At 46.2% G+C, this 15,816-nt stretch overlaps 1 protein-coding gene across 2 annotated transcripts in view; it reads left to right on the top strand.

Annotated features, from left to right (window-relative positions):
• The first annotated feature begins 424 nt into the window (after positions 1-424).
• The window catches only part of CCDC34 (coiled-coil domain containing 34), a 42,940-nt gene continuing 27,548 nt past the window's right edge, over positions 425-15,816 (top strand). The window contains exons 1-4 of one of the 2 annotated variants that reach the window (XM_044270671.1): positions 425-532; positions 2,239-2,491; positions 8,819-8,948; positions 11,363-11,470. In XM_044270671.1, coding sequence (XP_044126606.1) covers positions 2,241-2,491; positions 8,819-8,948; positions 11,363-11,470 — 489 coding nt within the window. In that variant the 5' untranslated portion in view covers positions 425-532; positions 2,239-2,240. The remainder of the gene's footprint in view (positions 533-2,238; positions 2,492-8,818; positions 8,949-11,362; positions 11,471-15,816) is intronic. The other variant, XM_044270673.1, reaches the window with a different exon arrangement.

Below are 15,816 nucleotides of genomic sequence, written 5' to 3' on the forward strand. Positions count from 1 at the left end.
ACATTACAGCGGTAATTACTGCACTATATTGGACTTTTATATCAGCACTGTTTAGCAGTATTATTTCGGTACTATATGACTGCTCAGTTCACATTTACTTTGTCATTTATACCCCCGCCCCCATCTTTTGCCTTGGCACTCCTGCACAGTTGTTATATCTTTATTATGTCCGTCTGTAGCTGCATATCCCGTACAGCACATACTGGGGGAACCGCAGGTGTGAACAGGAGTCATTTGCTCCTGAACGCACGCACGGATTCACACACAGCCGCCAGCAGTTGCTATGGGCCAGGCAGAACTGCATCACGCGTAACTAGGAAGCCACCAGAGGACGGTTTCCTCGGCCTTGACAACGGGGGGCGGAGTTTCGTCAGCGTGAGTAATCGCGATCTGTGATTGGACGTATCACGCAATGACCGATGGGATCGCGTTTAGGCGCCGCCATTTTGAAAGCTGGCTGCAGTTTGTTGATAACTGTAACCTGAAGGCGATGCTTCTCCGGTGATAACGGCTGGCTGAGCGGAGGCGTCCGGTAGGTAGAGATTCATGTCATGCAGCGCATGAGCTCTAATAGGTAGATGTAAGACTTCTCTGATAGGCAGTGCACGCTGTGACTGTGCATGCTGGTAGTTGTAGTTTCAGCCTGAGACCCCTGGATTATTATACATGTCCTTGCTTCTATATAGAGAATATGGCTTTTATATATAAAAATATGTCTAGGGGTAGGGAGAGGCCTTGCTGAGGTGCAAAAGGTGCTGCATAAAATGTCTTCCCACCAGTTTATAAAGGCTCGCCCTCAACCTAAGGCATTTGGATTACAGGGGTGGATATGACCACTTTTGTCCCACCTGACAATGAATACAGGCTGCAGAGCAGACCCCTGAACAAATATATAGACTTAGAACAGACCCCTAAACAAGTCCAGACCCTAGACCGGGGCCCCCTTAAACAAGTCCAGACCCTAGACCGGGGCCCCCTTAAACAAGTCCAGACCCTAGACCGGGGCCCCCTTAAACAAGTCCAGACCCTAGACCGGGGCCCCCTTAAACAAGTCCAGACCCTAGACCGGGGCCCCCTTAAACAAGTCCAGACCCTAGACCGGGGCCCCCTTAAACAAGTCCAGACCCTAGACCGGGGCCTCCTTAAACAAGTCCAGACCCTAGACCGGGGCCCCCTTAAACAAGTCCAGACCCTAGACCGGGGCCCCCTTAAACAAGTCCAGACCCTAGACCGGGGCCCCCTTAAACAAGTCCAGACCCTAGACCGGGGCCCCCTTAAACAAGTCCAGACCCTAGACCGGGGCCTCCTTAAACAAGTCCAGACCCTAGACCGGGGCCCCCTTAAACAAGTCCAGACCCTAAAATGATAGATAGAACAGACATACATATCTCCTAAATAAATACAGACCATAGACCAGACACGCTTAACAAATATAGACCCCAGGCCAGGCCCCCTAAATAAATACAGACACCAGAACAGAACCCTTTAATGAACAAACACCAGATCCTCCTAAACAAGTATAGACCCCAGAGAAGACCCCTACACAAATATAGATTACAGGGGATACAGACAGCAGAGCAGACCCCAGAGAAAATCTAGATCCCATACCGGAATCCTCAACTAATATAGCCCGCACAGCAGACCCCCGTAAGCAAATCTAGACCCCAGGCCAGACCCCTAAACTAATATAGATCCCAGACCATTAAGCGGATATAGATCCTAGACCAGATCCCCTAAACATATACGGTGGAACAGACCTCAGACCAGACCCCAAAAACAAATATTAACCCAGAGCAGCCCCTCTAAATAAATATGGATCTCAGACCCGTAAGCAAATAATGATCCTAGACCATAATCCCTAGACAAATACAGACCCCAAACCAGACCCTGTAGATGCTCCTTCTTGTGTTACTGCAGGCAGCTGAGGATGTCTCTGGTAGTGAAGAGGACTACAGGAACCAGCAGAGGTGTGTCACATACCCTCTGCCCCCCTTCCCCCTGGACATTCCAGTGCAGTTAGTAAGGGGCAAGGGGAATATGGCGAGGCTGCCCAAAACAACCAGTCCGATTCCAGCTTCCATCTTTCAGCAGCCCGTTGGAACTTGAAAGGAGTGATTTGATTGGTTGCTTTGGGCTCCACTTTCCCTGTGCAGACAGTGAGGACGTGCTGTGCTACAAATGCAGAATAATCTATTGCACTCAGTCTTTGGTGTTTTCTGTATTCTCCTTGTGACGCAGACATGTCTTCCACCACTTCCACCACCAGTGACCTGCGATCTGCTGACCTGAGACGCTCTCATTCCACCCCTCGAAATCCAAGCACAAAAGAGTCTGATATGGGGCGTTCAAAAAGTTGTGATGTCAGCACCACCGGGGACTCCACCTATTCCTTGTTGTCGCCCATCTATCATGACAGCTATGAAAGTGACTTTGAAGATCGTTCCTTCCATGTGGAGATTTTGGCCAAAGAAACTGAAAAGAAGAAGCCTTGGTAATGTTGGGTTTTAACATCCGTCTCCCCAAATGGACCATCACACAGTTGACGCTGACATGGCTCCCATTTAGGTGCCTAAAGGGGTTGGCCCATCTTGGACATTGGGGTCCTATCACTAGGATAACATTCCCAATATCTGATAGGTGCGGGTCCCACCTCTGGGACCTGCACCTATATTTAGAACGGAGCCCGCAAAGTGCCGAAGAGCGCACAAGTGCATTCGCTGCCTCCCTCCATTTATTCGTATAGGAGCGTCCAAAAAAGCCAATAGGAATGAATGTAGGGCAGCCACGCATGCGCTGTGCACCCTCCTGCGCTTTGCAGAGGACGTATCTATGGTTATGACTCTGTGTTGTGCCATTCCTCTATTATTGCTGATAGAAGTAGAAGAATACATTGCCAGCAGTTTCCAATAAAGGATCAGATGGGTGTTACCAGTTAGAGTGTGCCCAAGCAGTGCTGTCAGACTGTGCAAGGACACATCCCCGCTGGTAACGCCCATCGAGACCTTTATTGCATTTAAAACTTCTAAGGCTACTTTCACACTAGCGGCACGGACGTCCGTCGGGTGAACAGCCTGCCGGATCCGTCCTGCTGCTAGTGACCATGTGCCCCCGGACTGCAGCTCCGTCCCCATTGACTATGACATGTCGTAGTTTTATTCCGCCAGCCTCTCGCCGGAATTCCGCCCGCTTTATAGTCAATGGGGACGGAGCGGCAGTCCGGGGGCACACGGTCACTAGCGGCAGGACGGATCCGACAGGCTGTTCACCCGCCGGAGGTCCGTGCCGCTAGTGTGAAAGTAGCCTAACAGAAATAATAAAGGAACAGCACATCGGCTCCAGAATTATTACATGGGGAGTGCAGGTAGTTACTAAAACAGACAGGAGAGGGGACAGGTCCTCTTTTAGGGGCTGTCTGATTTAGAAAATCCATTTTTGGGAATTCACGGTTATTAGAGGAGATGGTTGATTCAGGGCTCCCATCTATTAGCCATAGTATATGCAGGACTTAGAGAAAAGAAATCCCTTTGATTTGGCGCTGTCGTCGGAAGCGGACTGGATGGAGGCTAAAATCTTCTCTTTTTTGGGTTATTTAGTATACAGAGTAGGGGTCCATTCACACGTCCGCAACTTTCTTGTGGTCCGCAAATTGCGGATCCGCAAAACACGGACACCGGCCATGTGCATTCCGCATTTTGCGGACCGCACATGGCCGGCACTATAATAAAAAACGCCTTTCCTTGAACGTGGCCGCGGACAAGAATAGGACATGTTCTATTTTTTGACGGGGCCGCGGAATGGAAGTGCGGATGCGGACGGCACGCTGTGTGCTCTCCGCATCTTTTGTGGCCCCATTGAAAATGCATGGGTCTGCACCCGTTCCGCAAAATTGCGGAAGGGATGCGGACCCATTTTGCGGACGTGTGAATGGACCCTAGATAGAACCATGCTAAAATGTAAGGACTGCACATTTCAGGGCTGCACCGACAAATTTGTGTTAATGGGACCTGAGGAAGGGACTGATGCGGCTCTGAAACGCGTAGGTTTTATTTACTCTGTATAATGAATAAAGCCTCTATCCAGTCCGGTTCCTACGACAGCGCCACTACAGAGGGTTTTCTTTTCTTCAAGTTCTGCATGTGCCGTTTAGATCCAGCAACTATGCGGCAGTGACCTGTACTCAGGAGAGGTCATCAGTATCTGATTGGTGAGGGTCTAACACTCGGGACCCCCACCAATCAGCGGTTTAAGAAGGCACCGATGCTCGCAGTAGTGCCGCGGCCTTCTGACAGCTTTCCCTAGGCTGTGTGATGTCACATTCATGTGTCGTGTGGCCTAGGCGCAACTAAGCCCAATTGAAGTGAAGTCCCGGAGCTGTGCTTGGTGAGATGAGAGAAGCCTGCGGAGCTTACAGGAGCACCAAAACAGCTGATCGGCGGGGGTCCTGGGTGTCATACCCCCACCAATCGCACACTGATGACCTGTCCGTTTTTCTGTTTTATCATCTTATTTTTCTATCGGCTACAAAGAGCTTCTCTTGCTCTGGTGGAACCAGCCCGTCCACACATTACATTGTGAGCCATGTATTACAGTGGAGCTGAACTCAGATTCAGTGTTCCTGTCTAAACCAGGATAGTAAGGCCCCTTTCACACGGGCGAGAATTCCGTGCGGGAGGCGAACGCATTGCACCCGCGCTGAATCCGGACCCATTCACTTCAATGGGGCTGTTCAGATGAGCGGTGATTTTCATGCGTCACTTGTGCGTCGCGTGAAAATCGCAACATGCTCTATAGTCTGCGTTTTTTACGCAACGCAGGCCCCATAGAAGTGAATGGGTCTGTGTGAAAATTGCAAGCAAGTGCGGATGCGGTGCGATTTTCACGCATGGTTGCTAGGAGATGATGTTAGTAAATTGATAAGTCAATTTACTGTATTATTTTCCCTTATAACATGGTCATAAGGGAAAATAATAGCATTCTTAATACAGAATGCTTAGTAAAATGAAGCCGGCATCATCTTCTTTCTTTTTCCTTCAGGACCTGCAAAAGGACCTTTTGATGGCGTAATCGCGCTCACCACGTGGGGACGTCAGCGCAGGTCCTGCTGAATGAAGATGGAAGGATCTTCTATCATCATTCAGCAGGACCTGCGCTGACGTCACAGTGCTTACCACGTGGTGAGAGAGCGATTACGTCATCAAAGGTCCTTTGGCAGGTCCTGAGAGAAGAAGAAAGACTATGATGCCGGCTGCGCGAATAACAGGATGAGGTGAGTTTATTTATTTATTTTTTAACCCCTAAAGCCACATTTTACTAAGCATTCTGTATGAAGAGCCACGTATTACAGTGGAGCTGAACTCTATTAAGAATGCTATTTTCCCTTACAACCATGTTATAAGGGAAAATAATAAAATCTACAGAACACCGAACCCAAACCCGAACTTCAGGGAAGAAGTTCGGGTCTGGGTACCACAGTCAGTTTTTTTATTACGCCTGTGCAAAACGCATTGCACCCGCGCCATAAAAACTAAACATCGGAACGCAATCGCAGTCAAAACTGGCTGCAATTGCGTACCTACTCGCACAATTTTCCCCGATTGCAGAAAGTACTTTTAAAGGGTCGCGTAGTTTTCGGAAAACTTTTCATATGTCCTAAAGATTTAATTGCAGGGCCCCCACAGATGGCTAGAACAAGGAGAGAAAAGTGCTCGCATATTGTACTCTCCCTCCTCTCTCTTTCTTTGTTCTAGCAGTCGGTGGAGGTCTCAGCACTCAAACGATCCCCCCCTTGGATAGGTCATCAGTATCTGATCGATCAGTGGACCCCTCCCGATGAGTTGTTTGAGAAGGCACTGACTCTCCTGTGACCACCGCGACCTTCTCCCTGCTCTCCAAGCACAGCTCCGTACATTGTATGGCGGCTGCGCTTGATATCGCAGCTCAGTCCCATTCACTTTTATGTCTTTTTCAGGACTTTTTTTTTTTTTTTTTTTTATGCCGGTAGTCCGGGTCACAGATTCCTTTTTAATGAACAGGGTCATTTTTGGTTATCTTTTTGTATAAGAGGAATTTCTAAGTAGCAACCCCTTACAGTAATGCCTCTACCACTCTATCAATCTGAACGGCTGCCAGTCCTAATTCAGTTTACTAGCTGTCATGTTACAGTCAGCAGTCCGGATTGTCTTCTGCTGACAGATATTCTAGGGCGCGGCTGGACAAAGGCCAGATGGCCATGGAGCTGATGCATCTAGATCTTCGCAGCAAGTACCATGGAAGTCCGTATTGTCTGGCTATTAAGTCATGTCGGCTCCTAAAGCCTTGGACTGACCGGGACGTTTTCAGATCAGACGACGGTAGCAGCTTACATAAAGCAGTAGACACCATGGCACACTAAAGGTCATGGGCTTGGCATTTTGTAATTTAAGCCATCTTTTAATACATTTCACCATGCTTATCGCGCCTTGTTTCAACTTGCCTACGTGAATTCTGGCTGAGACCGAGAGGCGCTTTCGTACCTGTCTGCTGGTGGAGCGCCAAGAGAAATCCCTATCATTAGGTGCAGAGTAACTGATTATAGTAGCGTGTAACAAATTCTTATAATTAGTATATTGGCGTTCCAAGCTTATTAGGGGTTGGCGGTTTTACATATAATTGTTTACAAATTTATTGGAAATGGGATGTAGCCAACCTACTATTATATGGTCATTAGTTCTGCTCAGGGTGGATTTGATTTAAATCATAGTTTTCTACATAAAGACTAAGGGTCCATTCACACGTCAGTATTTTTCTATATCCCGAATTTCGGTCCGTTTTTTACGGATCCGTTGTTCCTGAAAATGTTTCCGTATGTCATCCGTTTTTTGCGGATCCATTGACTTTGTATTGTACCAGGATCCGATTTTGCGGATAATAATAGGACAAGTTTTATATTTTTTCGGACATACGGAACAACGGAAACGGACAGCACACATTTTTTCGGGACCCATTGAAAATGAATGGGTACGCAACTAGTCCAGATCTGTTCCGCAAAAAACGGAACAGATCAGGAAACAAACAACGGACGTGTGAATGGACCCTAATTCTTGCTGGTATAACTTATATTATGCAAGTAGATGAAGATTTTTTTAGAATAACAACTTTTCATATTAGTTTGATGAGGGTGATTCTGTATTCATAGGTTTGTAGAAGTTAGGATTAAGGTCTTTTTCTCAACTCTGTTCATGTTATAACATTTTTGCTGTGAAGAGGCATGTGATCTCTGCTGAGTCAAATTCAGTTTTGAGAACTGCAAAAGTAAACCAAGCATCTGTGATAATATCTTGTAGGCAGAGAAACTGTCCAATAATCTTACAAAAAACCTCTGGAAGAGCATGACATTGTGAATGGATTAATGGAATTCATTTACGAAAAAAAATTACACATATAGAAACATAGAATGTGTCGGCAGATAAGAACCATTTGGCCCATCTAGTCTGCCCAATATACTGAGTACTATGGATAGCCCCCGGCCCTATCTTATATGAAGGATGGCCTTATGCCTATCCCATGCATGCTTAAACTCCTCCACTGTATTTGCAGCTACCACTTCTGCAGGAAGGCTATTCCATGCATCCACTACTCTCTCAGTAAAGTAATACTTCCTGATATTACTTTTAAACCTTTGCCCCTCTAATTTAAAACTATGTCCTCCCTGTAGCAGTTTTTCGTCTTATAAATATTCTCTCCTCTTTTACCTTGTTGATTCCCTTTATGTATTTAGACGTTTCTATCATATCCCCTCTGTCTCGTCTTTCTTCCAAGCTATACATGTTAAGGTCCTTTAATCTTTCCTGGTAAGTTTTATCCGGCAATCGATGTACCAGTTTAGTAGCTCTTCTCTGAACTCTCTCCAAAGTATCAATATCCTTCTGGAGATATGGTCTCCAGTACTGAGCACAATACTCCAAGTGAGGTCTCACTAGTGCTCTGTAGAGCGGCATGAGCACCTCCCTCTGTCTACTGGTAATGCCTCTCCCTATACACCCAAGCATTCTGCTAGCGTTTCCTGCTGCTCTATGACATTGTCTGCCTACCTTTAAGTCTTCTGAAATAATGATCCCTAAATCCCTTTCCTCAGATACTGAGGTTAGGACTGTATCACTGATTTTATATTCTGCTCTTGGGTTTTTACGTCCCAGGTGCATTATCTTGCACTTATCAACATAAAATTTTAGTTGCCAGATTTTTGACCATTCCTCTAGTTTTCCTAAGTCCTTTTCCATTTGGTGTATCCCTCCAGGAACATCAACCCTGTTACAAATCTTTGTGTCATCAGCAAAAAGACAAACCTTACCATCGAGGCCTTCTGCAATTTCGCTGATAAAGATATTAAACAATATGGGTCCCAGAACAGATCCCTGAGGTACCCCACTGGTAACAAGACCATGGTCTGAATATACTCCATTGACTACAACCCTCTGTTGTCTGTCCCTCAGCCACTGCCTAATCCATTCTACTTACAGCCTTATTCTACATAATTAAAAAAACAAATTTTTATTTCATGATAGAATAACCTTTGGATGGTAATATATTTTCCTCAAAAAGCATTTTATATAAAAAAAAATCAAGATTTTTCTTTTATTTTAAAAAAATAAATAAAAATCATAGATTTTTATCCACCCTGGTTCTGCTTCTGACAGCACCACCGCTCCTGCCCTGAAAATGGCTGTTGATGGAGGGTCGCTGTGAGACACGTGAAAAGTTTCCTGTGCAAGTGCAGAAGAAGGCGTTTGGTCACTGTCTTCTCCAGTGTAACTCCCTGCAAACCTCTCCCGTTTTTCAGTATTCAGGACCAAGGCGAGACCAGCACGGTAGAGCAGCCTCTAGCAGATTTGAAGCTTTCTCCTTGGGAAACGTGGCTGCTGAGCAAGGAAAGACGAGGTCGACTTGAACTGCAAAACAAAATATTGGAGGTGAATAAGTTTTTTATATTTATTTTTTATATGTGTTACTTAAAGGGGTTATCTCCTCTTAAAGGAGTTGGCTCATCTCAAACATTGGTGGCATCGCTAGGATATGCCACCAATGTCTGATAGGTGTGGATCCCACCTCCGGGACCCGCACCTATCTTTAGAATGGAGCCCGAAAAGTGAAGACCGGACTGCCCACCGTTCATTTTATTATTACTTTGCTCACTTATATAGCGCTAATATATATTCTGTAGTGTTTTACAGACATTAGCATCAAGCTGCCCCCCCAATGGAGCTCACAATCTGAGTTCCCTATCAGTATGTCTATGGGGTGTGGGAGGAAACCGGAGAACCCGGAGGAAACACACGCAAGCACGGGGAGAACATACAAACTCCATGCAGATGTTGTCTGGACCCCAGAGCTTGCAAGGCACCCGAGCCACCGTGCTGCCCTATTCATTTTTATGGGAGTGCTGAAATAGCCAAGAGGCACGCTCAACTATTTTCAGAAGTCCCAAAAAATGAATTGTCAAGTGGCCACCACTTCATTCACTTTCATGGGGCTGACAGAAATAGCCAAACCAGTGCTCAGCTATTTCGGCAGTCCCATAAAAATGAATGGAGGGCGGCCGCTCTAGAGGGCTCCGTTCTAGAGAGAGGTGTGGAACCCGCCTAGTGATATGCCACCAATATGTGAGGTGGGCCAACCCCTCTAAGAATGTATCGCCTATACACAGAATAGGTGGTAAATATCTTGTTGGGTGTCTGACCGCTGCTCCCCCACAAAAAATGAGAACTGGGCCCCCGAGTCCCCAGAGGGAATTGAGCTGATGGGACTGGCTCAGACAGCAGTGCTGTCCTTGGATCCTCTATGGAAGTCCCATGAAACTGAATAGAGCAGCAACACGGGTGAAGGACCATCGCTCCCTTTGCTTTGGGAACTCAGGGACACCGTTCTCATGATCAGTGGGGAAGACCCCCATTGATCAGCTGATAATTTCGTATGATAGGACAACCCCTATAATGAACACAACTGTAATGTCAGGCCTACCATTTACTTCTCCTGAAAAGAGACTGGTACGTGACCGTTCCAAGTCATGCCGGGATCCCATGCAACCGGTGTCTGAGACTTGCCCAATTGATACACTTCAGGAACATTTCCCAATGTATACTTCGGAACGGAAGGTCCTAACGTATGGCCATGGGGACTTCTCCATTCTGAGACTATACACAAGACGGGCTCAGTCCAGTTCATGCTACAGCTACTGTAGGATTACACACCCACCAGTCCTCGAGAAGTCTTTACCCCATTAAGGAAGGATGAAGATGGGACAGGCGGTCCAATATTTAGCATAATTAGATTTAGTTATTTTTGCTGGAGATTAAGGCTAAATGCACGCGATCAGGATTGCGTGCTGATTGTCCGCGCGGATTTGCATGTGGAAAATCCGCAACGTAGGTCATGTGCATTGTATTTGATGAGAATTTGAAATTCTCAATGCACACGATGCAGATTTTTTCCGTGTGGATTTTGACCTGCGGTGCGGATTTTAAAATCAGCAGCATGTCAGTTTATTATTTTTTCTCCATTCACTTAGTAAAATCCGCACCATTTGAAGCGGATTCACCGCATGGATTTGCCTGCGAACACCTGTGGATTCTCCGCACATGTATCCTGAACGTGTGACATTTTTCACAGAGGCAGATCACTTTACACATATAATTACATGGGTTGAAAATAGACACAGGTCCATCAAGTTTAATCTTTTCCAGTCCATTATCCACCATAAATCGTTAGATTAATTATAACTCTCCGTGTCATTTACAATTAGAAAAGCATCTAGCACTTTTTTTTTTTTAAACGCTTGCCTAGTCTTTGGAGTAGGGCATTCCGGAGTGGGACTACTCTAACCATAAAGAATCCTTTCATGTAGTGATATCCAAATCACCTTTTCTCCACACATGATGAATGTCCCCTGGTCCTTTGTAAAGTCCTTAGAACAAAAGAATCATTAAATCATGTGTAGCCCTAGCCCAGCGATGGCCAACCTGAGGCTCCCCAGCTGTTGCAAAACTACAGCTCCCAACATGCCATGCTGTAGGCAGTGTGGGCATGCTGGGAGTTGTAGTTTTGCAACAGCTGGAGAGCCTCAGGTTGGCCATCCCTGTCCTAGCCGGTAAGAAGTCATGGGGTCAGTCTGCCGGGAGGGACATACGGTTTTACATACATAGGACTCTTTTCTATTACAACCCCAAGAGAGGAAGTTAAGGGGTGTTCGGAGGGTGTTGCACCTACCTTACGGATGCCCTTGTGTAAAGAGGACTATCTGCAGACTTTCTTTTCTATAACCGTGTGCTTTAAAAATACAATTCTCTGTAATTACTATTTTACTCTATCTGTGTCTCTTCTCATTCAGGAATTAAAACAAGAGGAAGAAAGAAGAAAAGAGGAGCGGAAGACAGAGCAGAAAAAACATTTGGCTGAAGAACAACACAAGGAATGGGTCCGAAAAAAGCATGAGCAGGTAAAGCGATGAATCGGCCCCCGAACATTGCTGCCTTTTATGAATTAACTTTAAAGGGGTTCTCTGGGCTTAGAATATTGATAACCTATCCTCAAGATCGGTCATCAATATCGGATCGGCGGGAGTCCGACACCCCTGCCGATCGGCTGTATGAAGCCATCTCTCCTACTGCTGGTTTGCCATAGACATAGCAGCAGTGAGCTAAGGATAGGTCATCCATATTAAAATCCTGGAGAACCCCTTTAAAGGGTTGTGCCAAGTTTTTAAGTTATCTCTTATCCACAAGATAGAGGATGTCTAGCTGATCACTGGGACCCCCACCAGTCACAAGAACAGGAGTCCCGTTCCCCTATTCTGATGGAGTGGCTGGTCTTGCATGCACACTGCAGCTCCATTCATTCTCTACAGGAGTGGCGGAGATAGCCAAGCACAGCACATGGCTATCTCCAGCGGTCCTATAGAGAATGAATGGACGACCTGCCACTTCATCAGAACAGGGAAACGGGACCCCAGTTCTTGTGATTGGTGGGGGGCTCAGTGGTTGGACCCCTGGCAATCAGCTACTTATCTCCCCTATCCTGTGGATAACATAAAAAACTTGGCACAACCCCTTCAGCTTTCCATGCTATAAATATTCAGTAGAGGTGTAACTTGGATTGTGAGCTCCTTGGGCGCATAGTTTTCTGATGAAGTAAATCGTGCCTCAGATCCCAATTCAATCTGATTAGATTTTCTAGTTTTTAGAATAGTCGTCTTGTATAACCAGTCTAAATGGGCAGACCTTCATGCATCTGGTTGCAGGTAGTGATTCATTGGTTCGAAGGGGTTTACACTTTAACCGCTTTTAGGCCTCATACACACGACCGTGTCCGTTTTTGCAGTCTGAATTTGTTGCGGACCCATTGACATCAATGGGTCCGCGGTCCACATTTTGTGGACAAGTATAGGACATGTTCTGTCTTTTGTGGAGCTGACATACAGATGTGGAAAGCTCATGTATGACTTTCGTGCAGACGGCTAAATGGACACTGTTGTGTGTATGCGGACTTTTCTACTGATAACCTATCCTCCGAATGGGTCAGTATCTGATTGGTTGGGGTCCGACACCCAGGACCCCCGCTAATCGGCTGTTTGAGAGGGCACCAGCACTTGCAGTAGTGCCGCAGCCTTCTCCCAGCTTTGCCTAGAAGACCATTGGACGTCACATTGGGGAGCTGAGAGACGGCTGTGGCGCTGCTGTGAGCAACGGTGCGTTTTCAAACTGCTGATCTTACTAATGTATTGTGATTGTCCATATTGCCTCCTTTGCTGGCTGGATTCATTTTTCATCACATTATACACTTCTTGTTTCCATGGTTACAACCACCCTTCAATTCAGCATGGTGGCCGTGCTTGCACATCACAGGAAAGAGTGTGGGCCTATATATGCTCCTGGTCCCCGCCACCAGACAGATTGGCACTTTTTCCTATAGTATACAAGCATGGCCACGATGCTGCATTGTAGGGCGGTCGTAACCATGGAAACAAGCAGTGTATAATGTGATCAATGAATAAAGCTGGCAATATGGACAATCGCAATACATTAGTAAGTGGCATGTATCATGTAGAGAATGTGAATACAAACTACTTACTAATGTATTGAGATTGTCCATATTGCCTCCCTTGCCGGCTGGATTCATTTTTTTTATGTATTTAAAAAAAAAAAAAAAAAAAAAGAATATCCTAGGCCGGATTATCATATTTTCACGCCACCTGGTATATAGAAACTTTCTGCATAGCAATAAAGAGGGGTAACATTTTTGATGGAGTGATGCCGCATTTGAAACTTTTTGGCTGAAACAGGGTAACGTGGCGGGCCAAGAAGTCGCTGTTAGATCCTGAAAGTTTAATAAGTACCCAGGCACGTACCTGGCATAGCTGCATGTTGTGCCTGTGTGTAGGAGGGAACAAGGAGTGCCATGACCTGGTATAGATTGCAGAGGATTGCCCAGACAAAGCCACGGTGGTTGTGAAAGCGCTGTCATCCTATGGATGCGGTAATTTGTAGCTAATGATTTATTACCGTATGTTGTCGTGTTTACACCTAAACCTTTGCTGAAACCACAGAGGCGCAGCAGGGCTTCTCGAAATGCTCTGCACCTTTGGGTTTCTTTGGCTCTGTTCGGCTTTTCCAGCGTCTGGAGTACAGACCTATGGAATATATTTGGGATCTGTAATCCCCGAGCTGGAAAAGCCGTGCAGAGAAACGCTACTTCTTGGTTTCAGCAAAGGTTTAGGTCTGGGAAGCTCAACATGCGACCCCCCCCCCAGTTGTTGCAAAACTACACCTCCCAGCATGCCCTAATAGCTGTAGGTTGTCCAGGCATGCTGGGAGTTGTAGTTTTGCAACAGCTGGAGGGCCACAGGTTGGGCATCCCTGGTTTAGGTGATCCCATGATTAATGAGAAAAATGAAAATCCGACATCATAAAGGACATGACGATCTCTTTCTAACAAAGCTAGAACCAGCCCTGTACCTCACATGGATACAGAGATCCCTCCATTCATTGCTCGGCTACATTTATAACAAGCTGACAGCTCAAGGGGAGTGTCTATTCTGCTGCAGCTCGGGGGGTGTCCATGCTCTCCCTATCACAGCTCAGGAGGAGTGTCCATGCTCTCCCTATCACAGCTCAGGAGGCGTGTCCATGCGCTCCCGTTCACAGCTCAGGAGGCAGTTGAAGAATGAAACTGAGCACGTGCGGCCTTCTCAGTGAGCTGGACAAAGAAATAAGAAAAAGAACAAACTGCAGGTTTCGCTATACAGATATATTTCATTGAATAACTCGGTGGCTTTGCAAAATTTCTAATTACATCCCACTACAAAAGTATTCAGATCCAGGGGCTGGTTTGAAAAAATGTAGAATATTTTTTGTGGGAGGTTGTGCCATAACTGATGTAAAAAATGAGAATCGGACATCCTATAGTGCATAACAATCTCTTTCTAACAAAGCTAGAACCAGCCCTGTACGTCACATAGACTCAGAGATTTCGTCATTCATTTACTTCAAGCTGGCGGCTCTAGGGGCGAGCCCTGTCTGCTGTAGCTGGTGGCAGTTGAGAGATGGAACGTAGCATGTGCATCCACCTCAGTGAGGTGGACGGAGAAATAAAAAAAACTGTAGGTGGCGCTATATAGGTAATTTAGATGATTAAATCACTGGCTATACAATTTTTTTTTTAATTATTTGCAATTACAAAAGTATTCAGATCCAGGTGCCTAATTAAAAAAAATTTGAATATTTTTTGTGGGAGATCACGTTAACCGCAGTCTGGAACAACGGCCTTCTGTCTTGGCTCTCAAATTGCAGCTGGTGAAGGGGGTAGAATATAAGAAAAAAACTAAATGATGGAATCATATGATATTTATCGTGATGAATGCTGTTTTATTACAAACGCCCATCTAGTCCCATCCTGGACCTCCTTTGGCCTTCAGCACCATAGAAATTGCATTCCACTTGGTGTTGAAGGAAATAGTTCTGCCGGAATACTGGCCCACCTGGACTGGATGGCTTCTCGCAGTTGTCGCCAATTAGATGGCGGTACTGACATGCATTGAACAGCCCGTTCTGCCTCATCCCAGATATGCTGTATAGGAGTAAAGGGCATCTGTCAGCAGATTTGTCCCTACGACACTGGCTGACCTGTTACATGTGCACTTGGCAGCTGAAGACATCTGTGTTGGTCCCATGTTCATATGTGTCCGCATTGCTTAGAAAAATGAACAAATGAGCCTCTAGGAGCAACGGGGGCGTTACCATTGCACTTAGAGGCTCTGGTCTCTCTGTAGCTGCCGTGTCCTCTCCACTTTGATTGACAGGACCAGGCAGTGTAAAAATCATCACGCCTGGTCCTGTCAATCAAAGTGCAGAGCCCTTTAAGATGTGGGGGCGGTGAAGGCCAGGGAAGCAAAGAAAAGTCATGGTGATGTTCCTGGAATCAGTCCATGACTATACACCACGTGCATGGTCCTGCTGAAGGTTGTCCTAGGGTAAACCGCCTTGAAGGGATGAAATTAGTCAGGCCAGCGTTCTTGGGTAAGTCCTACTGTCCAGACGTCCACCCACAGGTATCAGAAGACTGAAGGTGTGCAGAGAACGTTCTCCACACCAGTACACCACCTCCGACCAGTACACCTCCTCTGCCAGCCTGAAGTGTTGACCACTGACAGGAAGGGTTCATCAAGTCATGCTGCTCGCGCCAAATTCTGACCCTCTCATCAGCATGTTGCAAGAGAAATGTGGATCCATCTGAGCAGACAGTGCTCCTCCACTGCTCACGTCCACGTCCACTTCTACACTGAGTGGC

The sequence above is a fragment of the Bufo gargarizans genome, chromosome 10 (genome assembly GCF_014858855.1).
Source record: "Bufo gargarizans isolate SCDJY-AF-19 chromosome 10, ASM1485885v1, whole genome shotgun sequence".
NCBI classification, from domain to species: Eukaryota; Metazoa; Chordata; class Amphibia; order Anura; family Bufonidae; genus Bufo; species Bufo gargarizans.